This window comes from Mesoplodon bidens (genome assembly GCF_964165515.1).
Source record: "Mesoplodon bidens genome assembly, chromosome: 2".
In the NCBI taxonomy this organism is placed as follows: domain Eukaryota; kingdom Metazoa; phylum Chordata; class Mammalia; order Artiodactyla; family Ziphiidae; genus Mesoplodon; species Mesoplodon bidens.
The window spans coordinates 69,683,976-69,709,224 of NC_138177.1; the positions used below are offsets into that span (position 1 = coordinate 69,683,976).

Consider the following 25,249-nt stretch of genomic DNA (forward strand, 5'->3'; position numbering starts at 1 on the left):
GCTTTCCCCCCAAATATTCTTCATTCATTCATTTACTCATCCAAGTACCTCTGAGTGCCTACCATGTGCTAGGTACATTCTAGTGAAGTCAGTTCTCAGTGAATCAGCAGACCTGTTTCCATCTCCACAGAAGCTTCTCATCAGTGTCAGTCAGTCTGCTCTTGCTTCCCACTGCCCCCGTGCTGCTTCCCACAAAATTTCTTGTAGCTTTAGAAGAGTCTCACCCTATTTGGAAGGACCTGGATGATCAGGCTCCCATTTTGGGCTGTGTGCTAACTTTCCAGGATGGAGCCATTTCCCCCATTTTTGTATACCTTTGAGGGGAAAGGACCTCCATCCGGCTCCCGTCACTATGGCAGCCTCCTTCCCCCTCGGTTTCATTTCTCAAATCCAGAGCCGAGTCTTGTCTCCTTCGGTGGGTTCTGCACTAAGAGAAGGCAGAGGATAGCTGCTGGGCGCGTCCCCAATGTTTACAATGCCAGGTTACAAGGACCTCCGGCAAGAGTCCTCTTTTCACAGGGCCCAGGGAGAGTGGGCAAGCTGCTTCCTGTGCTTCCTCTGCCTCAAGACATCTGCAGCTTCCCCAGGCACCTTCCTCACCTTCCCCACCACAGAAGTCTGTGGCCCCCTTTTCCCCCAAACCAGGTGGGCAGCCCCACCAGCTGCTAGGGGAAGAGACTTTCTCACTTTCCCTGCTCCCTAAGTGCATACCTCGTACCTAAAGAAGTTAATCCCTTCCTCCCTAGGGATCTTGGGAAGATGTGGTACCCAGCCTGGGATGGGAGAGAAGACATGGCAATGCCACTGAGGCAGCTGGCATACTTGCTTAGGTTCTCTCTAAGCATTCCTATTGCACGATTAAGAATACCTGCAGGGACCAAGGAGTGAGACTTTACTTGTTTCAGGGGACCCTCTTCCCAGGAAAGCCAGAAAGGACCTCAGGTGCCTGGAGTTTGCCCAGCTTCCTACTGATGTCATCCATCTCAGGGCTGAGAGGAACAAGCTCCCTTGGAGTACAGGCCAAGACGTGGACCTCCCCCCAGCTGCCCCCACCTGCCCTGCTCAGGAACAACCAGCCTCAGACTTGTTGCTAGAGGTTGGACTTTTGGGTGGGCAGTGTTTTCTCCTAGGGATGGATTCAACTTTCCCTCTTAGGGCTCAAGGGTAGAAATAAACTCTGTGCACCCCTCCAAGCTGCTGAATCATCTTCGGGGTATCTAGGAAGCTGCGAGATTCCAAGCTGTAGAGCAGTGTTGGGGAAATCTGGAGATAAGTAAGAAGTGCTGTTTGGTACATTGTCTTTGTTGATGTAAGGATATTAGAAGCTTTCAAAAAATAAAAAAAATAAAAAGTGCCCAAGCTACTAACTTTGTCGTATGTGTACCTGATTGACTTCCCAGCTCCCTTCCCAGTTCCTTGGGTCTTTTGGTCCTTTCAGTGTCAAACTGGGCTGGTGCAGCCTGGACTATCCAGTGGCTGGGTGCCACCTTGGAGCACTGAGTCAGGTCTGCAGGCAGCAGCCTCCTGGGAACGTATACCCCAGCTCCTGGCTGGGCTTCATGCTCTCCCTGCCCATGTGTGCCTGTTGCCTGTCACGCTGCACTGGGGCTTGGAGGCGGTCTCAGAACCTTTGCACCTGTTGCAGAAGCAGCACCAGTTGGGCGTGACTCAGCAGCCCACACTGGTGGCCCAGCCAGGCTGTCCCTGACTCAGTGGGGTCCTGGGATGTCCTCCAATACCCCTGAAAGCCTCAGCATCCCTTGTCAATGACTCTGGCCCCCCACTGGGCATTAACTGGTTTCAGTAAAATCACTCTTATTAAGCTCGAATGAAAGGGGCTCAGGAGATTTCAAAGCCAATCAGGGCTTTTGGGGTGAGGAAGAGTGGCAGCTGTTGAGGTAACAGTGGAGGGGAGACTCTTTAGTCTCAGACAAGAAGTCTGGGTGTTGAGGCCATGGAGCGCCTCACTCTGTTTTCTCATTCATCCAACCCCACTGATGCTTCTGGGGAGCTTGGGGCCTCGGAGAGGACTGCTGGGGAGGGGATGGGTCACTCCAGACCAGAGGTCTCTCTCCAATTCTAGGCTGCTGACAAGGTGACCTGCCCCCCTTTCCCTCCCCCTCCCACACTCTGAGAGATATCCTGGCAAATCACACCAAGGTTACCTGGAAGAAGCTCATGTCCAACATCACAGAAATCTAGAGTCCCAGAAAGGGCTAAGTTATTCTTGATTTGACTGGCTTTAAATAGCTTAGACTTTCCCTCTGCCTTAGCTCCCAAAGCTCCCAGCCTCCCAGCTCTGCGTTCTTCCTGCATTTTCCATGTCCTCTTGGGAGCGAGGTAGTCATCACCTCCCTGCCCTTTGATGACTTTGAGGCTGGGACAGGAATAGGGTTGAGATTTTGGGTGACTTTCTCAGGAGACTCCTGGAAAGAGGAGTCAAGGGAGTGGGTGGGAGTGGAGAGTCAGAGAAACTGCCCAGAGCTCATGTGCATTTTTGCATGGCTCCTGGGGAAAGACTGTCCCCAGGCTAGTGGGGGTGAGCACCAAATTTTAGAATGTCAAGGCTGGAAAGGACCTCCAAGACTCTCTGGTCCTTGAATCTCCTTTGTAAACGAATCCAATGGTTGGACAGTCTGAGTTTGCACACCCTAAGTGATGGGGTGCTCATTACCTCATAAGGCCAAACGCAAATTGTCTCAGATCAGCCCTGATGCTCAGAAAGTTCTTAATGTTGAGTCAATACGTGTCTTCCTGAGCATCCTTTGTGGGGCCCTAGTTCTGCTCTTTGGGATCACATAAGTTTTTCTTCCTGACACTTGTTCAGGGATCTCCTACCCAAGCTGCTGTGTGGCCCGACCCCATGTGGGGAAGTGTCCGAAGTTCTGGAACATGATGCTGTTCTGAGCATTTGGTGGGGGGAGAGAAGGGTGAGTTGGAGGGAGGAAGTGGGGGAAATTGAGGAACATTCCACTTTGTCCCCTGGGCTGGGCATGTTGCTCTCCTGACACAACACTCCCACTGTCTCAGGCAGCCTTGGCTAAGCTGTGTTGCCTCTGAGCCCCACCCCCTCTGGTACCACCTTCCCCTCTGACCAGTGTCCAGGAAACAAGAAACAAACAGGAAGAGCAGAGTGAGGCCTGGCTGGAAGGACTTAGTGGGGAAGGCGTTGAAGCAGACACACACTCAGCTTTGCTCTGCTACCTGCCAGCTCCACACACCTTCCCTGGAAACGTCCAAGAAGGCCAGGCAGGCCTGGGGCTGCCCCAGGGGCCAAGGGGGACCACAGCTCCCTTCTGTGGATATGTGTTGGGGGATCCAGATGGCAGAATGCAAGGCAAATTTTTTTTTTTTTTTTTTTGCGGTATGCGGGCCTCTCACTGTTGTGGCCTCTCCCGTTGCGGAGCACAGGCTCCGGACATGCAGGCTCAGCGGCCATGGCTCACGGGCCCAGCCGCTCCGTGGCATGAGGGATCCTCCCGGACCGGGGCACGAACCTGTGTCCCCTGCATCGGCAGGCGGACTCTCAACCACTGCGCCACCAGCGAAGCCCCAAGGCAAATTTTATTTCTATAAATTCAAAGGTCAAAGTCCCATTGGACACGTGGATTAATCCATCACAAGGTCCTTCTCTCCACATCCAAACAGACACGGTTCGGGATGATCAATCTTAGCTGCCTAGTTTATCCTGAGGGTCTGGCTCTGACCCCAGTGAGCACTCAGGAGGTCCCAGAGGTTCAGTTCTCAAGGATCTTCCCTCCTCAGTCCAAAAATACCCATCAGCTGTCTATCCTGACTTCACTCTCTTCTCTGCCGTGTCTGGCAGGGCCCTGATTTATTTTTCAAGGACTGAGATACTCTTCGGGCCACCTCTCTCCACTCTCAGTCCTTAGTTATCCTTAGTTATCCTTCAGATAGCCGTTTAAAGGTCATTTCCACCAGGCCAGGGGGTCTTGCCAAATATCACCATAGCTCAGCAGCCTGTGACGAGGGGTTGGTGCCCCTTCCCTCGTCTGTCTCCCCCTCCAGACTGGGCACTCTAGAAGATAGAGTTTTGTTAACCGCTGCTTCCCCAGGGCCTAGCACAAGGCCCCGCTGGTTTGTTGAATGAATGAAGGATATGGTTGATCTCAGCCAGGTGCAATATCTTTTATCTTCAGGGTATCTTAATTCTTCTTCAGGTTTGTCATCAGGAATTCACATACTCTTTACAAGCAAATTCTTCTTTCTTCCACTGTTCCCTTGATAACAGTTCAGTTTATGACATTTAATCAGCCTCCCTTTGCTAAGACGCTTTGCTGATAAAGTAGGTTAGGCCACTCCTTTTAGGGATGGGGACCATTTCAGGGCTGTTTGATCCTATGAGTCTGGGTCAGCTCCAGGATATCATCACCCGCTGGGAGAGAGCTGGGCATATCCAGGCTCCCTCCTAGGGTCCTCCTTCTTCTGAAGTGGACCAGCAGGAATCACTGTGGCTTGGGAAGCCTGATCCAAGACCCAGGGAATCTCTGGGTCTCACGTGTCAGAAGCTCTTGTCCACTAGCCTTGATCTGGAGCTCAGTCCTTAAACCCCAATCCCGTTCCTGAAACTGAACCCCACACATGGATCTTATCTTTCTCTCTAAAACTAACTGTAACCCTTCGTTGTCTCAACGTAATTTCTCCCATCACACCACCTGTACCACCTCTAAGCTCCACCACTCTTGTCGTCCAAGCCAGGGCCTCACCTGGGGGCCCTCCAACCCCAAAACTTCACTGAGAGCTGGTGGAAGGGCAGCAGCTGCTGGGGCTCCCTGACTTCTCTGTGACTGTGTGTGCCCTGTGCCTTTGTCCATCCTCTCTAAGCATGGCGTTTTTTATCCCATGGCCTTCCTGCTCCCAGACCATTTCCTCTGAGGTTTTCTCTACATGGCCACTCCAAGGGCTGCTTCTCACTCCATGGATGTTGCAGGGGTGAGCCTGGGTCTACAGGGGGACTTGGGAGAGGGGCTCAGGAGCCTGCTGACTCTGTGTGTGAGGGCTTAGAAAGGGTCAAGCTGCAGATCCGGGGCCCTGGAGGGGAAATGGGGAGCTTGAACCTGAGCCTGGGAGGCCTGGGGAGAGGGGTTGGGGGTAGGTCCAGGCAGGTGAGGGGAGAGCCTACAGGCGTTGTGCAGAGTTGCTGTGAAGGGCACTTTGGAGGAAGAGTAGATGGGCCACATCCTTGGCCTGTCCCTCTCTGCGATGTTCTGGGGTTGGGCTGTACCTCCTCTCAGAAGCAATCTCTGGGCTTCTCTGGGTCCTTGTCTCACCTCTTCCCACTCCTTTCCAAGCTTCTGTCTTTGTGTTTCTGCTTCTGCCTTAGAACAGAAGCTAATACAGCCCAATCTTGGGGGGGTATGCAGAAGAGAGGGGCCATTCTGCCCCTGGGGAGCTATGGATTACTCAGGAAAAAGCAAGGTGCCCTTTTGGAAATTGGTGTGCTGGGACCCTGATTGTAGCCTGGGCCCTCTGCCTCCTGTCTCTCTCTCAGCCTCTGGTTGGGCCATTTGGATGGCACATGTGTTTCTCTGCTCCTTTTCTAACCACTGCCTCTCCCAATCTCTTCCTGGGGGCACAGAGGGAATCCCAATAGTCTCCGAGATCTGTCCAGACCTCTACGGGACCTGAAAAGGAAGTGGATGGGACAATGGGATGTTTGGGGCTGAGACTGGTGGGGAAGAAGAGAGGGAGGAGTTGGGGGCGGTGGCCTCCCAGGAATGGGCCCTCTTCATCCTCTGAGGATGAAGCCCACAGAGTAATGTGAGCTGTGGGCTGGTCCCAGGGGAGGGGCCGTGGGCTGGACTTGTGCTATGAAAACTGAGCTGATGCCCCAGTGCCCTCACTCCAACACTGCCCCCTCAAAACCCTTGCAGGGCTCAGGGCACAGGGCAGGAATGCTGACAATTTCTTTAATGGGCCCCAGGTTGCAAGGAGGTGGCAATTAGACCTAGGTGGGTCAAAGGAGAGCAACAATGTGCCCTGCCTTTTGAGGCTTTGAGGGGCCCCTGTATGGAGCCCTCAAAAGTGGCTGTTCTGGGCTTCCCTGGTGGCGCAGTGGTTGAGAGTCCGCCTGCCGATGCAGGTGACACGGGTTCGTGCCCCAGTCCGGGAAGATCCCACATGCCGCAGAGCGGTTGGGCCCGTGAGCCATGGCTGCTGAGCCTGCGCGTCCGGAGCCTGTGCTCCACAACGGGAGAGGCCACAACAGTGAGAGGCCCGCGTACCGCAAAAAAAAAAAAAAAAAAAAAAAAAAAAAAAAAAGTGGCTGTTCTTCCGAGAGCATCTAGGCCCTCAGTCTTCCCCAACTCCCGTCTCCTAGACTCCCAAACCAGGACTCCCCTCCTCCCTAGTAAAACTGCCTCTGATGGACCCCATTTTCCAGTTCAATTTGGTGTCAGAGCCCCACTCATTGCTGTACGTTCCTGCAACCCCTCCCCAAATGCCCTTCTGGGAACTTGACCGGGTGGTGAGCTTAGGTCGTGGAACAGAATTTCAGAGGTTACATTTGTTGTGGGATTCAGTTGCTTCATACCCCTGAGATGGGCTTATGTGTATCTGGAACTCTTGCCAAAATCTTGGGACCCCGATCAACATGTGCCATTGGTATTCTCTGAGAGCAAAGGGATGAAAATTCTAACCAAACTTAGATTTAGTGAATGGAGGCTAAGGTCTTTCTATATCATAAATAAAACCTAATTTTTGATCCCCATGAATCCTCTGTCCGTATAACTTTCACCCAAGTTCTAACCCTAACCACAGCCTATTCTAACTCAATCCCAAACTAAAGTCTAACACAGTTATAAATCCAATCCTAAATCAATCTCCCTAGCCTTTAATTTAGCTCTAACTCTATTCCCAGGAAAAGCTCTAAATGAAGCTAAAACACTTGTTCCTTATCGTAACATGAATCCCAGCCATAAACCCTAGCCTCAGTTATAGCTGTTGTTCTAGGTTTAATCTCAGTGTTAACTCTCATCCCAAACTCAAATCTGACCTCAACCTCATTCATCATTCCACCTAACTAACCCCAACCTTAATCCCAGCTCCAGCCTTCACTCCAACTCTAACATCAGCTAAAATCCAGAACCCAGTTAAACTCCAGCCTTATACTTCAGACTAATGGAACCATGAACTTACTGCTCTCTTTTCAGACTCCCTCTTCCTGGTCCCACGTGTTCACCCCTCCATCCATCACTGACTTTCCCCATGGGTGGGTCTGGTAACACATAGGGTCACCATGCCCTTTTCTTGGTCCACTCTGGATTGAGAGTCAGGACGCCTTCATACCCCCCACTTAGTCCCAGCAGCATCACCTGTGCTGAATCCTCGTGTACCTCCAGGCTTCTGTTTCCCTATCTGTGAAGTGGGGATAATGATCCCTTCTCTCCAGAGTGCACAGGACAACCCCATAATCCTCAAAATAAGTAAGGAAATAAGGATATTCACTGTGTACATTTTGTGGGTCCCAGAGCACCCTGTTATTGTTGGGAGTGCAGCTGGGGGGCTGGAATGCAGAGATGCATGGAGTCCTTGTGCCTCTTTATTGTTCTGTCTTATTTTTTCCCAGGTGGTGGGCCCTGGCAGCATCCTGAGCCCCATAACTCTCTCCAAAACTCTTTCCCCCCACTCTTCTTGTGCATCTGTCAGCGACTGGGGCAGGCCCTTGATTCCTTTGAGAGGGCTGAGCTGTTGAACAAGGCAACTCATGACCAGACCCCTACCACTGTTTATGGGGCAGTCCTGGAATCAAGGGGAGGTCCAAGGCCTGTTCTGGGACCCCCTGGACCAATGAGCAAGGGCTAGCCCTCCATCTTCTCCCTCTACCCAGCAAGACCTCCCCACCCCAGCTCCAACCTGCCCAGAACTGTGATGCTTAGTTACCTGATGCCAGTCCAGGTTATGAGGTCCTTGATTTCCCTTCCTGTGCATAGAAGCCAGGGCACCAAGCGATCCCTAAAAGAGGGGCACGTAGAGGGGCTTGGAGCTCCTCAACAAAGATGCAAGGACACATCCTGGTGAGGGGGTATACAGGCACTCAGGCACACCCCTTTCCTGGCCCTCCTGGCACTATTCTCCCTAGCAGCCCCTCACCCACCTGTCCACTCACCTCACTCACTCCACACACCCTGGTCCGTCTCCTCTCAGGCCTCACTGAACTGGTTTTAGATCTGTGTGGGAGATGGGGGTCTGGATCCCCTGTAACACCCACAGCTCCCAGGGATCCCCTGAACCTGGGGGTGACCTCACATCAGGTACAGCTCCAGAGGGGGAAGCCAGGGGAAGACCCTGTTCCCTTACACACCCCTTCCCTCCTTCTTTCAGCTCAGGAGGCCTGACTCCCTTTGAAGTCTTGGGGCCCTTTCATCTGCGGGGACCTCCCCTCCAGCCCCAGTGACCCCTTCCCTGGTGCCCTTTCCCACAGACTTTGACCTGGGTGGGAGGGGGTCTGGAGGGTCTGGGATAGGAGGAGGGGACCGCAGTTTGGAATGCTGGAGCCTGTGCTGGGCGGGCGTGTCAGACACCAGTGTCCTGGGGTCAGTGTGAGCCCTTCAAGGCCTGACCACCCTTCCATCCCCAGCCTGGCTTCTCCTTCCTCTTCTCCATTTCCCCTGGGGAAGGAGGCAGTAAATGTGTGGTGAGGGGAGCTCCGTGGACACTGTAAAATTGGGCAACTGTCGTCACCCCGAGGCTGGGGCCAGGAGGAAGTGGAAGTTTAACAGGTGCCTAATTACATGTCCCGTTGGCCATCTTGCACCACTGTCAGCATAGGGAAGAGCTTGGGGAAGGGCTGGGTCATTCCTGGGTGAACCACTCTGTCACCCTGCTAATTAGGGCTCCTGGGACTCCTCCCCAAGGCGGGGACCAGGCCCCTCCCTCTCATAGTAATAACACTGGCTGCCCCCCAGCCGGGCCCTCACTGCACCTTCCTGCCACTCCAGGCAGCATTTGGGCCCTCAGTTACCCCGCCGTCTACTGGTCCCTACGACACCACCGGCCCCATAGTCACCGGCCCCAGGGATCCCAGCCCAGGCGGAGGAAACGCTGAACCTAGAGACATGAGAGTCCGCGGAGCATTCCACCTTCTGCTTGTGTGCCTGAGCCCAGGTATGGGGCTGGGGAGGGGCAGGGGGGCCTGCATGACGCTGGATGGGCAGGAAAAGGGCAGTGAAGGGCTCACAGAGGAACCTGGAAGGTGGACTGAGATGCCTTCTCACCTTCGCCCTGCTGCTACCGGGGTTTGGATGTTGCCAAGGGGGCCTCTCCCCAGGAAAGCCCTGCACCTGAAGGTTTGGGGCATGTGTTCTTGGATCTTTCTTCATTGTGTCTGTGAACGTGTGGGGTTCATACATGTATGCACATGTTGTGAGTGGGAGCATAGGGCTCGCCCTGAGTTACTGGGGGATCTGGGGGTGGGGTAGGAAGGGCAGGTGAGCAGCAAAGCTGGTTGGGGGCTGAGGAAGAGCCTGGGAAAGATTCCCTTTCCATTGGTCTCTGTGCTTCCAGCAGGAGGGCCTCTCCCCCAACTCTACTTGCCTTGAGAGGGCAGAGCCTCAGGCTGGTGGAGTGTGAGTGGGCCAGGGAGAGCCGGGGCCTGAGACTTTTGCTCAGGGCCCCTGTGCTGTGAGAGTTCCAGGGTAGCACCCACCCCCTCTACGATAAGCCTGGGAGGGTGGGGAGGGTAGCTCCCAGAGCCCCCTCCCTGGGGCACGTCTGGAGGGCAGGGCTCAGGATTGGACATCATGGCTGCCTGCCTCGGATGGGGCAAGTGCCAGCAAGGGCCCATCTGTGTGGGCATTGTTGGAAATGGCTCTGAGACCCTCCTGGGGGTCTGGGTTCAGGCTAAAGGAGAGAGTGTGAGTATGTGTGAATGACTGCATTTCTAGCAGGATGCCTGCAACACCCTCTCTGTCTGGCAAGAGCTGGCCGGGCAGAGCTCACTCAGGAACTGTGCTGTGGGGACCTGGGACATCTCTGTGTATAGTGTGTCTTAATGTCATAATGCACCAATACCCTCTGTGGGAGCCACCTTTTCTCTCCTCCCTTTTCTTCCCCTCCCTCATCTGCAGAGGGAGGGTTAGGAGCTCTGGAGGAAGATGAAAAATTCACAAAGGACTTACAAGCTTATAGTAGACATGACTATTGAGGTGTCTGCCCTCTTCCCTGGCGAGCCTGTTGTGATTTCCTTCCCTCCAAGTCTCTGCGCCCATCTCTCTCTCTCACTCTGGTCTTCTTCCCTCCCTCCAGCCTCTCTCTTCTCTCACATTCCCTGGAGGTACTTCCTCAGTGCCACAGCAAGAGGAATGAAGGTGAGACACCAGGGACGACTTCCCCAGGAGAGCGAGGGGTGCAGAAAGGCTGGAACCCTTGGCAGGAGGTTGAGAAAGCTTTTAGGGAGATGGAAAGGCTAGGGTGAGGCTCCCTGGCCTAGTGCAGGGTGGAGGCACTCTCTTCCAGCCTGTCCTTCCTTCTCAAGCCCCCTTCCCGGAATACTTACCTTCCTGTCCGGCTGGCTCCCAGGGCATGGAGATCATTCTCTTGTTGTGGGTTGCTTTCCACAGTCCTTCCCCAGGGTGGGGCCTCTGCTCTCTGCTGAGTTCTGGCTCATTCCTGGTTTGCCTTGTGACAGCCCAGGACCTGGCAGATGGCATCAGGATCCTTATCTCAGGAGTGGGCTGGTGTTAGCTTGGCCTGGCGCTGGAGGAGGCATCACCAGGTCCCGTTAGAGCCCCAGCAGCTAGCCTGCCTGCTATGGGTTACCCTGGAGCCTAGGGGGGTGAGGACATGGCTGACAGCCCAGCCAGGATTCCGAGGGGCAGGTTCAGTGATGCCCGAGTTGTTAGGGGTGTTGAAAGTGTGCCTGCTGGCTCTCTAGAACCGGACTAAGCTTCTGCAGGTGTGTTTGGTCTTGCATGAATACACATGTGGGGCTCTAAGTGTGCACAGCGGCTGTGTCTTCTGGATTTATACGCACTTGTGTTTGTGTGTAGATGTGTGTCTGTATGGATCCGACAGTGTGTGTGTGTGTGTGAGCAGGTGGGACTGCATAGGTAGGTATCTGCATTTTGAAGGCTTATGAGAGTGTGTCTATGTGTTGATCCCTTTGGATGTGACGGTGTCCAGCTGGGTGTGTGAGATGCTCTCTAAGCGTGAAGGCGGTCCCAGGAGAGAGCCAGAGAAGGGCAGAGCAGGATGAGTTGCTGAGACCAAGGGCTGCGGCTCCAAAGGACTTGCTGACTCTCACAGGAGGAGAGTGAGCCAGGCTGGGTGAGGGGTCGGCAGAGGGAGGATTGCAGGAGGCTGGGAGGTGGCATGCTGCCAGCCCAGCCAGGGTTGGGGCCCTGGGCACACTTCCACCTTCATATTCCTCTCTAGGTCCAACCGGTTGGGGCTAGCACTTGCCTGGGGATTCAGGTTAGGGAGGGAGAGATCAGTCCCGAGCTTCCAGATCCTGGCTCTTCATCCCAGGCTGACTCAGTGCGGCTGAGTCTGGCAGTAGCGGGAGGGGCCCCAACTGGAGCGAGCACGTGGGGGTGGCCACACGATCACGCAAGGGGAAGGACGCAAAGCGCACAATGCCACACGCCTCCACGTGAGGCTCACCAGTCCTACAGATGCATGTGGCCATGGTCCCAGCACCATCGTTCACTATCACACACAGACCCAGCTAGGCTCCCGGTCACAGTCACGCAGAGGCACGCACTATCACTCAGAGCACGTACACAGCCAGGCACTCACTGTCACACGGGCATACAGCCACAGACATACGCTGTCATACACAGACATACGGAGGCATACGCATTCTTCTGCTCCTTGGGCTGGAAAGGTGCTCCAGGGGCCACGGTGTCCATCCTCCTCCCTCTAGACACGACCACCTCACTTGGCCCAGACAGAGGTGGCTTTTAACCAACGAGCCTCTTCCATCAGAGCATTTAACAACTCTATGTGCGCCATGTGCCTGTACACACACACACACACACACACACACACACACACACGTGCTGTCATGTAAATATATAAGCAGACACTCTACCTGGTCATGTGCATGACTCTCCCTACAGTACACATAAGCAGCCACAAACACTCATAAACATACAATGGACATATGTGTATACACCCATACATGGATACACAATCATGCAAACATACAAGCATACTTTTTTTTTTTTAAGATTTTTTTGATGTGGACAGTTTTTAAAGTCTTTATTGAATTTGTTACAATATCACTCTGTTTTATGTTTTGGTTCCTTGGCCACGAGGCATGTGGGATCTCAGCTCCCCGACCAGGGATCAAACCCGAACCCAATGCATTGAAAGGCGAAGTCTTAACCACTGGACCACCAGCGAAGTCTGACATACAAGCATTCTTAACAGCTATATATATATACAAACTGTATAGATGCAACCCTACACAATCATAGAATACAGACATTCTTACACAAGTCTGCATAGACATGCGTCTATCAATTCACGCACACACCTATGCACACGCTCAGAGCAGCCCCTCCTCCTTGTGGAACCCCCACTGAGCCCTGGGTTGCCACTGGCAGGAATGGTGGAGGGAGGGGGGCTGAAGCTGACCACCCAAGCCCTGGTCCTGCTCCCCTTACCCCATCTGCCCTGCCTGTGTCCTAGCACTGGTGCCCACTGTGCGGATCAGTGGGGATGAACAGGAAGTCCTGCAAGTGGCGGAAGGTGACAGCGTAAGACTGGGCTGCCCCTACATCCTGGACCCTGAGGACAATGGTCCTAATGCGCTGGGCATCGAGTGGAAGCAGGTCAACCCAGATCCCTCACGTCAGAAGAAAGTGGTAGGTACTGGGCACAGGATTCCCCTTACTCTACACTTCATGGTATCTACCTGTTGGGCAGCCAGCACCATGAGGGGAAAAGCAGGTCAGATAAGAAAACCAAGGCCTTGAACTTCCCCCAAGACTTCTCAGAGAATGAGGGAACAGGAAGGAGCTTTGTAATCACCAATCAAGTCAGCCAGTCAGTCAGCTTCCTCCCACCGCACTCCAAAGGGAAGATGAGGCACTGTCCTGGCCCAGACAATATACTTCCAGATCTGATGATAGTCTTTGATTTTGAGTACCAGCCAGCTGCTCTGTGTGCCAGCAGCTTTATACACCTCATCCCATTTAATCCTCAAATGCCCCTGGAAGGTAGATGTCAGGCAGATAGTGCTTGATCTTATCTGATCTCACACATTCTGGTAAAAGTCAGTGGATCAGGCATCATCGTTCCCATTTTTCAGCTGAGAAAGCTGAGTCTCAGAAAAGTTCAGTGCATTGCCCAAGACAGCCAAACCACAAGGCCTTCCTTGGCTCTCCCTGTCTCACCATCTCTGTTTTCTTCTCTTCACAGTTCCTTAGTTACCAGGACAAGAGGGTCAACCACGGCGAACTCCCTGATCTGCAGAAGAGGGCCCACTTTGCAGCCCCAGATCCCAGCCAGTACGATGCCTCCATCAACCTCGCGAACCTGCAGATATCCGACACAGCTACCTATGAGTGCCGGGTGAAGAAGACCACCGTTGCCACCCGGACGGTCATCATCACTGTCCTAAGTATGACCAGACTCCTCTGAGCTCCTCTTCCCCAGACTTCAGAGCCAAGGGCAGCTTGGCCACCCTGAGCCTGGCTCTGCCTCTTGGCTGGACCCTGGCTCACAACTGCCCCCTTCTCTGCAGCACGGCCTCTGGTGCCCACGTGCTGGTTTGAGGGCGACATGGTATGTGGCAGAAATGTGGTGCTGAAGTGCTTTGTCGGTGGGGGCAGCCTGCCTCTCATCTACCAGTGGGACAAGATCAGCATGCTCACCAACGTCTACGGTGCTGGTTCCTACCAGTCCCAGAACGGCGTAAACTCTATGGTCACCTCCAACATGTCCTACAGCATCGTAACTGAAGGTGAGGGGACCCGGGGAGAGGGGAAGATTGGGACGCTGGGTCCCGCTGGGGCTTCCCTGGTTCATCAGTGGCACCAAGTCAAACATAAAACCCCTGTGGGAGACCCCTCCTCTGAGCCTGTTCCAGAAGCTGCTATTGAGGGAAGAGGAGGCAAAAGGGGAGAGCCAGTTGAAAGCAGTATGGTTAATTTGGAAAGAGCATGGTCTGAGATAGAGCTGGGCTTGAATCCTGGTTGGACCATGACTGGCTACAAGATTCGGGCAAGTGGCTTCACCTCTCTGTGCCTTAGTTTCATTCTACAGTATATGAAAAGGGAATGATAATGTCTATCTTCCAGGGGCGTGTACGGATTAAATGGATGAGGTGTATAAAGCTTCTGGCACAGGCAGAAGCTGCCTAGTACTCACAGTCAAAGACTATCAGAGCTGGAAGAGACCTTAGACTTCCTCTGGTGTAACCCTGTCCTCGCTGTACAAATGAGGAGACCAAGGCTCAGGGAGGGGACATATTCCCCTAAGGTCACAGAGTGAATTCATGGTTTCTCTCCTGTTGCTGGGAAAGGGCCCCTTCCTTGCCTCTCTGTTTCAGCAGGGAGAAGGTGACTCACCTGGAGAGTGGGGTGGACCTGTGTGTGTGCATACACCCTTCCCTCCTTCCATGCCCCACCCTGCAGTGGTCTAGGCTGGGGTGAAGCTCTCAGAGACCAGGCCCCTCGGCCTCACCATAGCCCTCTGATGCTCTTTCAGTTTCAGGCATGCACAATCATGAGCTGGTGTTGAAGAACATCTCCCCAAAGGATAATGGGCTGTATCAGTGCACAGTGGCCAACCGTGTAGGCTACACCGTATGTACGGTGATGATGAAGGTCTCAGGTGGGTACAGGGGCAGTGGCCCTGGAGGGCCCGTGGCTGGGAGGGTTGGACTGGAGGAACTTGTGCTGTATACTGGAGCCTCAGCTGGCTCTGCCTTCCCACTGCCATCAGTGCATAGCTCTGCCAGGGGCAGCTGGGAAGCCCTGGGAGAAACATGCAAACATAAGGGGTTAACTTGCATCTCCCCATATATTCCTCCCTGTGTGTCCAGGGGCCCTGAGATCCCCTGGGTCCCCCCTCCTCTTTCCCACAGACACCCTGGCCCTGCAACTCCTGGTTAGCCAGGCATCTGCCAGGCTGCAGAAAGCCTGACTGATCTTTATTTCTCTCCCCAGGAGGCTGGACCATAGGAATGATCATTGGCGTAGTGCTGGGCTCTTTACTCTTGCTGGGCTGCCTGATATTGGGCATCTGGTGGCTCCTCCGCTGCTGCTGCAGGGGGCCCCGCGGTGCCTTCTGCCACTGTGGCAAGGCCCGCAGAGAGGCCTGTTGCGACTTGCCTAATGATATCAGGTAAAATCTGATGCATGCTGCTGTGCTGCCGGGGGCTGGCGCCCTGCCCCTTCTCACCCCTGCCTGCCACCGGCTGGCTGGGACCCCCACCCCAACCCTGCCTGCCATCGCCATGGAGTGCTGGGACCTCAGCATGTTGACCGGCCACTCGTTGTATGGCTTTTCTCTCTCCCCCTTCCCATGTCCAGTCTTCACTTCTGCTTCCCTGCCCTCCATCTCCCTCCCGTCTTTGCACCTGTCTGTCTGTCTTGTCTAGACTGTAAGCTCCTGCAGGGTAGGGCCTGTATTTATTTTCTCACTTTCCCCCTGTACTGCACCGGTGAGAACTCTTGGACATGCTTACTTAAGAAGAGTTAATTAATATAAATAATAGCGCTAATAACTTATATTAGAAACAAACTAGAAATAAAAATAGAACAAGACTAGCAGTGCTAATGATTGCAATGCCCTGGGTATGGAGGAAAAGAGGGGGAAGATTAAGAGGCAGGTGAGAAGAGAGAGAGAGAGAGACAGAGAGAGAGAGAGACAGAGAGAGAGACAGAGGGCAAGGTCAAGGTTAGTTAAGGAAAGGACAGGGAAAGCAGCTCCTTCTGGATCTCCAAGGTGCCCTCTCTATCCGAGCCGGTGGCCTGCGAAAAGATCAGAAGGGGATCGGAGGGCGCCTAGATGGGGCTGCCTGCCTACCGTGGGCTGTCCGGACACGTGTGGACAAGCCCTGTCTGGAGGGTGGGGATGGTGCCCCCGGGAGCGCTGTGGGGTCGTTGGCCCAGGAAGAGGCAGAGAAAAGAGTAGGTCGAGGCTGAGGTTGAGAGACGAGGGGAGGGGGAGGGAGGCGCGGGAGAGGAGAGGTTGCCAAGAGCCCCCGGATCTGCCCAGGCAGTGCCCACGCCGCGCGGCGGAGGAGCCCGTTCACCCGCGCGCCTGCTGTTTTCCACAGAGAGGACGACGTGGCTCCCGGGTGCAAGGCCAAAGGGCACGGCAGCAGCGTTACCCACTTCCTGGGGTTCCCGATGCAGAAGATCAGGCGCTCCCTGAGCCTCAAGCACGCGCCTCCTCACTGCGAAGGCCCCGAGGACTCGGCCATGTCTTCCAGCGCCGCCGCCGCCGCTCTAGACTGCAAAGCGGACCAGTCTCGGGTCTACGTCAAGGTCAACAGTGCAGAGCCAGCCGGCTGCGCCGCCGAGGGGCCGCTGCCCCGCAAGGACGGCCTCCTGGTGTGAGCGCGCGGCGCCCGGCTCCTGCCCGGCCTGGAGGAGGGTGCGGGCTCTTGCCGGCAACTGGGGACTCGCTCGGGCCGACGCCGACCTCGCCTGCCCCGGGCCGCCCGGCGGCAGGGGGCCTGGAAGAGTTTCCCTCCGGAGCAGAGTTGGGCGGCTGCGCCTCCTCCCCTAAAGTGGGAGGGGGCGGGGAAGGGAAGAGAGGCCATCTCGGCCCTCTCCGCATCCCCGGGGCCCTGAGGCTCGGGCAGAGGGAGGGAGGAGGAAGTGTCCGAGAGCGCTGGAGGCCGGAGGCCAGGTGTCCCCAGCCAAGGCAGAGAGCCCCGGGGGCCGGGTGGGTGGGGGTCTGGACTGAATTGTGCGTGTGAGGTCTGAGCTCCGAGGCGGCAGTGTTAGCACAATAAAGAAAATGTAAGACTCGAGACTGAGGTGACTGTGGTTCCACGGAGGGTTGGGCATGAGGTCAGGGTGGTGGGCCCTGCTCAGGGATGGGGTGGGGTGGGGCGTTCCTCCCTCTCTCGTGCCGCATCATTTCTGCACCATTTCCCTCCTCCCCCTCCTTAGATCGGGAACAGTTAGAGCTGGAAGGGGCTGTCTAATCCGATCCCTTCCCTATGCAGATGGGGAAACTGAGACTCCTCAGGCTTGATTTTAAATCCAGAATCCCACTTTTCTCTTTTATTCCAGAAATCAAAAGAAAGGAAACAAGGTACTGGCAGGGAGGACCTCTCTGAATATTCCCTGACCATTCTCAGCATCCTCCTTCCTTCTCCCCTTACCTACCAAATCTTGACTTCCTTATCTCTCCCAGATGTATGCCATCCTTCTCAAAAACCAGGAAGGGTTTCAGAGTCATACTCTGGGGGTAGAAAGACCAAATTCATCTAAGCTAGTCCCCTTTTTAATGGAAGGGGGATTGACATTTATTGGGCACCCTCTGAATGCCAGGTGCTTTCCCATATTTTGTCTAATTTAATCCTTACTTTAATCCTATGAGGTGCAGTATCCATTATATAGATGAAGAAACTGAGGCTCAGAGGATCTAGTTATCTTAACCAAGGCCACAAATGTAATAACAGGTTTTGATCCAGGCATGTTTGACTCTGGGACATCAGGCTCTTTCTTTGACATTTGAATTCCTTCTACTGCATTCCTGACAAAAGATATTTTCTTGACAAAAGACCTCTTCTTGAATACCTGCAGTGTCATCTCACTACCTCCCAAAGCAGTCCATTTGGCCTCTGACGGTCAGAGATATATCCATATTTCTCCTATTCAACCCAGTTTTGGACCCCACATAGTTTTTATCCCTTGGTCCAAGTTCTACTCTTACGGAGTCCTAAGCATCACATTTCCAATTCAGCTGCCTCTAGTGGACCAAGTGGCTGTACTCCATACAATATGACTGCAACAGGCACACAAATGGACCGATGCCTAGTCTAGGGGTTGAGGGTCTTCTGAAGAGCATAGTACTTGAAGGTCACTCTGTTCTACCTGCCTCTGCCCAGCCACCTGCCTGTTGAGAGCCCAGGCACTTCCTTTTCTTTTTGCCTCTTCTTCTCTTGAGGAGAAGCTGGGCTTCCTAATTCTTTCTGCTTCTACCCAGTGGCCATGTGAAGCGTGGGGTATGGATGGACCTCAGAGTTTGTTGACAGAGGGAGCCCCGAAACCCTGCTTGGTTGTACATAACTAGGAAGCCCTTCTGGTTGGTTTGGGTATTTGCAAAAGGGTGATGGCATCTCTGGGTCTGCCTTGATAGAGCTTGGGAAGAGAAAGTAGAGATGATGGTGGGACAGAGGGAGCCAGGAACAAATGTCTTGGAGTGAGGGTGGGGAGGTGGGGATTATTGAGGATGGATGGGGATACAGCAGGTAAGGGGATTAAGCAGTGAGGGGAACAGAACTGCAGGAACTATCCATCCCCTCATTTATTTGGAAACATTTATGAGCACCTATAGGATGATTTGTTCATAAATAGTTAGAGCTTCAAGCAGGGTGCTGGGCCTGGCACACTTTTGCCCTAAGGCAGGGGATTGAATAGGGTGACTTGGGGAGGGCTCTCTCAGTCTGAGGAGCCTCCAGCTCAGCTTCCTGCAAGGAGGTGAGGGACAGAGTCAGTCAGCTGTACAGGTTGTGTTGAATTACATCATCTTCCCCATTCTAGCAACCAGGGATCTGGGCTCAGACTTAGCCTTCCTTTGAAAGGTGAGAACAGCGAGGCTCTGGCAAGAAAAGCTCATTAAAGAGCAGTAAGAGATTTTAGAGAGACTCTGCAAACAACTTTTGGCAGGGTGACTCAACAGGGAAGCCAGGGGAGTTCCCAAATCCCTAAATAAATTATCACTGCACTCATCACCTCTGGGTGAGGAGGGAGGGAAGTTTCTGCTTCTAAGGTTTTGCTTCAGGGACACCTTGACCTTTTTTCATTTCTCCTGCGTGAAACCTTGTCAGTGTTAGAGGAGAACATTTCTGGTGGTAAATGTTTACCAGTGGCTTTGGGAGCGCGCTTGAGGGTATAGGGGGCTGGGAAGCCCTGATGTGTATCATGTGCTATTTCCCTGAAGAAAATTCTCCTATCATGGCTGCTTTCAGGCTACCAGCGTGATGTCCTGGCGTGGAGTTGTGAGAAATGTGCAGTATCACAGCATCCCTGCTGAAGTAAATAACCTCAAGAACTGAGACAATCATGAACTATAGAAACTAATTAGGAAGGGATGAATTTTGAGTACTTATCTCCTGTGTCTCAGTAGAATTCACTTAATTGTAAATTGATATAGTTTAAATTTTAATAATGGCTGCATTAAATGATTGGCTTGCAAAACTTAGGCAGACCACGTCCCCAGGCAGGCAGAAGGCTGTGTGCACAAATGTTGCTTCTTGGGGCTTCCCTAGTGGCGCGGTGGTTAAGAATCCACCTACCAATGCAGGGGACGTGGGTTCGAGCCCTGGTCAGGGAAGATCCCACGTGCCGCGGAGCAACTAAGTCCGTGCACCACAATTACTGAGCCTGCGTTCTACAGCCCACGAGCCACAACTACTGAGCCCACATGCTACAACTACTGAAGCCCGCATGCCTAGAGCCCGTACTCTGCAACGCGAGAAGGCACTGCAATGAGAAGCCTGCACACTGCAACGAAGAGTAGCCCCCGCTCGCTGCAACTAGAGAAAGCCTGCGTGCAGCAGCGAAGACCCAACACAGCCAAAAGTAAATAAATAAATAGAGAGGGAATCTTAAGTTCAGTTTTGATTTTTCTCATTTTTCCGGAGAGACACAGACAGCACCAAGTCAGTTGTCTTCATCCCACTTCCTAGTTCTGCCTTTTTGTGTCCCAGCCTTGCGGAAACTGAATTCTAGTTCCTCTGGTGGATGAAAACTTATTCAGATGATTTATATGTCCTTGGTAACCATCAGAAACCTAACTTGGCATCCATAGAATTTCCGTGAATGGGTCTCCCAGGGCATCCAACCCTGGAAAATCTACTCAAGGGACATTCTGAGTCCTTCCTGACTCAGTTCCTTCTCTAATCCTCTTGCTTAGGTTTTAGGAAGTAATTCTGTAGTCATCTTCTCTTAAACCCGAAATTCTCAAGAGCATGACTGTATGGAATCCCAGTGATTTTTCTTCTGTGCTCCTAGTAGAATAACTATCCTTGCTGCCCTGTTACATTTCAGTTACTCTAGGCCCAGTCACATTGTGTGACTCTGGGGAGGGATTAATTTTTTCTTTTTTTTCCATGCTTCGCTGGAAACAAAGGAGTTTTGAGAATTCATTACCCAGTCACAACTTAGGCAGCAACCTGTCTGGAGGTTTAGCCCTGTAGCCTCTGCTCCAAGGGAGCCTCAGGTGAGTCTCTGGAGTTTACGCTCTTTGTCCATCCAGCCCACATGGAGGAATCATTTCATTTATTTCTGGTGTATGGAAACAAAATTGTTTGCATTCAGTTCCTTGCAGTTAGATTAGGAAAAACATGGCAAAGGGAAAGAATGTTGAGAGATGTGGAACTGTACAGGCAGGGAGATGGAGGCTGCTTTGGAGAATCTGGAAAAGCATGGGCATGGTCTTTGTGCCTGCAAGTGAGGAGAGGACAAGATAGTCTTCTACTACCCTTCTGTGGCCATTGCCCTCAGCAGCCTTCCCAGGTGTATTTTATTTTATTTATTTTTTTTAATTTAAATTTTTATTAATTTATTTTTTCCAGTTATATTTTAGAAGGACAGCAGGATGGGACACTGTTAAGGAGGAGACTGAAGCCCTTGACAAAGGTAGCACATTGAGCAGAGGAGGATAGGGTGAAGCTTTCGAGCTCATTTTTATAGTGGCTGAGTTTGAGGTGATGGTGGGCCCATGCTGGGTGTCTTGGGGATAAAAGAAGGAAGAGAGGGAGGAAGAAAACTTGCACTAAATATTTGTGATTTAGGCATGCCCACATATGCAAAGGAAAAGTCCTCAGTTTTGGATTCAGACAAACCTAGATTCCTCGTTATTATTAAGCTCCCAAAGCCTTAATTTCTTCATCTTTAAAATGGAATAGTAATAGGGCTATTTTGTGTGACGTGCTTATTACAGAGCCTGGTACATAGTAGGGGCTCTGCAAATGGTTGATCCCAAGTCCCTAGTCTTCAATGTAATTTCATCTCCCAGAGGAGGGCAGGCCTGGAGGCAGAGATCTAACCATACAGGGGTGGCGGGTGGAGGCTGAGGCAGTGGGAGTTCCAAGGCAGGGAGGGAGTGAGGAGAATGAAGCCTTGGGATTGAATCTGGAGATGGCTCACCATCTAGGGCATGAGTCAAGCAGCCCAGGAAGCAGCAAGTAGAAAAGTAGGAGAACCAGGCCTTGCTTCTGAATCCTGGGAGCCACGTGCATGTATTAATATTGATGACAATCCTCCTTAGTAACAGTGACACTAATAAAAACAGGAAACACCTGAAACACAAGCACAGCAGGGTCCGGAGCCAGGCCTGAGGATGAGCTGTGAGAATTCTCAAGGCCCCTCCTTGGACCAGGGTGTGCCCTCTGTGCCCTTTCCCATCTATCTGCCTGCTTGCAGTTCCTGGGGCTCAGGCCACATCCACTGCCCACTGGGCCCAGTGCCCACTGCAGCACCCCATGGAGCACTGACCTGACAGCCCCTCCAGCAGGGTCTCCACAAGCTCTCCCAAAGCTGAGGAGAGACCCTCCCAGCTGAGGGCACAGAGATTTTCTTCAACATTTTTGGGAGAATCAGTTCCACCTTGGAACTGAGCTCCTTCAGTGACGACAGGCCCCACTTGCTGCCTATCAGGCCCCACAGACACCCCTGGTCAGGGCACCCTCCCTTCTTCTGCCTGGCTGCCACCTGCAGCCTGTGGCGCCTCCCCTCCCTGCCCTGACCCGCCTGAGCTTGCTCATCTCCTTGGCTACGCAGTTGCTGGGATTCAATTCAGCTCCCAACCCTGACTCCAGACCCAGCCCCGAGCAGGACTCAGCCCCTTGGTCAAGGTTGTTTTCCTTGCCTGTAACTCTCTCTCTCTCTCCTCCTCTCACATCCTCTTTCTCACCCAGCATCCGTTCTTCAGAAAGGTGGCCTGGCCATATCCTGTTTTACGATTGCATTCTCTACCCTGCTCCCAGATAAAGGGAAGTGGTGTTTACTTGGCGATCTTTGCCCTGTCCTGGGAATGTTCTGTCATCCTCTTATATCTGTCAAACTAGGCTTCCACTGAGGGCAGGTCTGTGTCACCTTTTTTCTCAACATCTACTCCCTTCAAGAGTTCAGAATCTCTTCATGAGCTGACCTTCCCTAAACTTAGTGTGATGGATAAAGATTGGACTAAATACTCCTCTCCTAACTTAGGGTGACAATAGCCAATGTACATGTGAAAACTGCCCTCACTGAAAGGGCCTTGCAGCCAATAAGCAGAGTCATGTAAGACCTGGGAAAGCTCCCACTGATGCTCCAGGCCTCCCTGGACTGGGGCAAATGGACACTCCAGGCATGGCTCTACTGAGCAGGTCAATGTGCCCCTGTTCCTTTGACTAACAGGCTCCTTAGGAAGCTCTTTCTTGTACAGCATGAAGGCTTTCCATTCAGTATATTAAGGACTTGTGGAAATACCATCTTCTGATCACTGCCATTAAAAAACTGAGCAACAGGTTCTTGGGCAGGAGCCTAATCTGCTATGATAACATTGTTCCTGTGGGGAAATCGGATTCCTTCCTTTCAATACCCATCAGCCTTTCCAGGAATGGAGCACTCAGTCGGAAAAAGTGAGGAATGAGGATGGGAATCATCTCCTACCTGGCCCCACACCTTTCTATCTCTCCATCCATCTAAAATCGATATGCCCAAGGACCTCTGTGTAGTCCTGAATGGCTGAGGTTTTTCCTTCAATTACATGGCTTGTCCCTATACTTGTGTTCCTGAGTATATAAAGTTATATAGTTATACCACACCCTAGGTTGTCTCTGGTTGTTGAATACATTGTACCCTCAAAGCTGCCTGTCCATTTATCTTCATATCAAATCTAAATGTAGGGCCAGTATATGCTTGAGCTCATTGTTTGAAATGTAAATGTTAATTAAAAAAATTGGGCTTCCCTGGTGGTGCAGTGGTTGAGAGTCCGCCTGCCGATGCACGGGATGCGGGTTCGTGCCCTGGTCCGGGAAGATCCCACATGCCGCGGAGCAGCTGGGCCCGTGAGCCATGGCCGCTGAGCCTGTGCATCTGGAGCCTGTGCTCCGCAACGGGAGAGGCCACGGCAGTGAGAGGCCCGCATACCGAAAAAAAAGAAAAAAAATAGTATACCCCTCAATAAATAAATAAATAAAATTGATATGCCTACAAAACCCGAATTTATGCACCCAGGCCAGGCCTCTCTCCCACATTGCACACTCCCTTACCTGCTTCAATGTGTAACAGACACTTCAAACTCAGCATGCCCCAAACCCTGCCCCTGGTCTTCCCCAAAGCTACTACCCCCACTGCCTTGCCCACTGCAGTTGATGGCCACTCTGCCCTTCCTTAATACCTTTCTTTCTCTCACCACTCTCCCCACAATATCCAATCTGTCAGGAAGTCCTGTTGGCTTTACCTTGCGTAGATCCAGAATCTGACCATCCTCTCCTCCGCCACTGTTACCTAACGGCTCCCAGCCACCATCATCTCTTGCATGGGTTACAGCAGCAGTGTCTCAACGGATCTCCCTGCTTCCTCCCTTGTTCACCTACACTTTGTCTCAGCAGAGAAGCCGGGGTGATATAGAATCTCCCAACCGGAGACTTTTGGCTTCCTCACTGAGGGGATGTCTGAACCATGGTCACTTGTCTTCCACCTGTATGTCCCCAACTTCTGCATCAACCATCTAGTTCACAAGTATGTTTGGCGATGCACTTACTGCATGTCTGTGGTAGGACTGCAGTATTAAACCTGATCCTTCCAGGAGCTCCCAGCCTCCCTAGGGAGACCATTAATCCATTTGGAAAAATTAAAGAACGATGCGCATGATTGTTGATTCAGGTTCATGCAAGGCTGGGAGAGGTGATGCTACGAGATCCCTTGAGGGAAGTCTTCTGGGAGGAGGAGTGCCTACGGCTGGGCTTTGAAAATTTGATTGGAGAACAAAGTAGATAAAGAGTATATTTTAGGCTGAGAGGTAGGGGAAGAGCCTGCAAAAAGGGGCAGAGTGCATGAGCTTGTTAGGTTCAGGGACAGACAAAATCTGGGCCTGTCTGGAACGCAGGGTGTGAGATGGGGCTGCTAATTGCTGAGTCATCTCCATCTTAAGGCCTCCCAGGGTGGGGTTGGGGGAGAGGGGAGGTGAGGTGTGTGTGTCAGCTGGTATGCTCCTCACTAAGGGGTAGGGGTGAGCGTGAAGGGAGGTGTGTCCTTCTCCATGCTCCAGTCTGACGGCCCTTATTTCTTTCGCTGAAAGTGACCCTGAAGCCTCATCTGTCCGGCACTCCAACTTCCTCTCCATCTTCCCTGGACTTACCTGACCCTCCTCTTCTCTTTAGAGTAAGGGACTCAGATGACTCAGTCCTCCAGAAATGAGGCTGTGCTCTGATGGCAGCATTTAAGCTATGTTGGTCCCTGAGGCAAAGAGGGAACTTGGTGATGGGATGTCTGGGTGTCCCTCAAACCGGGTGCTTGGACTGTCTCACAGGAGGCTGTGTGTCAGCAGAGAGGATGTTCACTGCGGTCAGTGATGGCTAGATGACCACAGCTTCAAGGGATGGGACACAGCAGACCACTAGTACCCTTCTCTGCTGGACTGAGAACACCACCACCCCAAGGCCCTGATTCATGCTGTTTCTGACTCTCAGTACTGCCCTCCCCTCCCCTAAGTACCCACTGGCACTTGGGAAGAATAAGGAACATTCCCAGTCCAGAGCACTGAGTAGCCAGATAGTCTCTGTTTTAGTGCTACTCCAGCTCTGTGGCTGAGAACCCCCTGCTGGCAGGCACTGGTTTCCATCCCAGGAAGCTGCACACTCCTTACCGTCCAGCAAGACACAGCCGACGACTCTCCTTTCCCCAGCCAGCCTGACTCTGAGGCAGCTCCTCTTGAAGTCCCCCCACGAAAGGATGCCTCAGAGAGAGGCCCAGGGCCTCTGACCTGGCTGGTGAGACCTATCTCTATGGGACAATCATGGTGTCTGACGATGACTCCTTTGGAGTGACTGATGTGCTGTTCTTCTCTGTCTGACCATGACACTGCCTCTGCTTGGAAAGGCTCT

At 52.8% G+C, this 25,249-nt stretch overlaps 1 protein-coding gene across 1 annotated transcript; it reads left to right on the top strand.

The window, feature by feature from the left end:
* Positions 1 to 9,077: 9,077 nt before the first annotated feature.
* On the top strand, positions 9,078 to 16,535 carry VSIG8 (V-set and immunoglobulin domain containing 8; the record flags this gene model as incomplete). The annotated part of the gene is made up of 7 exons (XM_081257955.1): positions 9,078 to 9,126; positions 12,655 to 12,830; positions 13,387 to 13,588; positions 13,712 to 13,930; positions 14,677 to 14,802; positions 15,138 to 15,315; positions 16,253 to 16,535. 7 exons carry the CDS (start codon positions 9,078 to 9,080, stop codon positions 16,533 to 16,535), a joined length of 1,233 nt encoding a protein of 410 aa, XP_081114081.1.
* Positions 16,536 to 25,249: the final 8,714 nt, after the last annotated feature.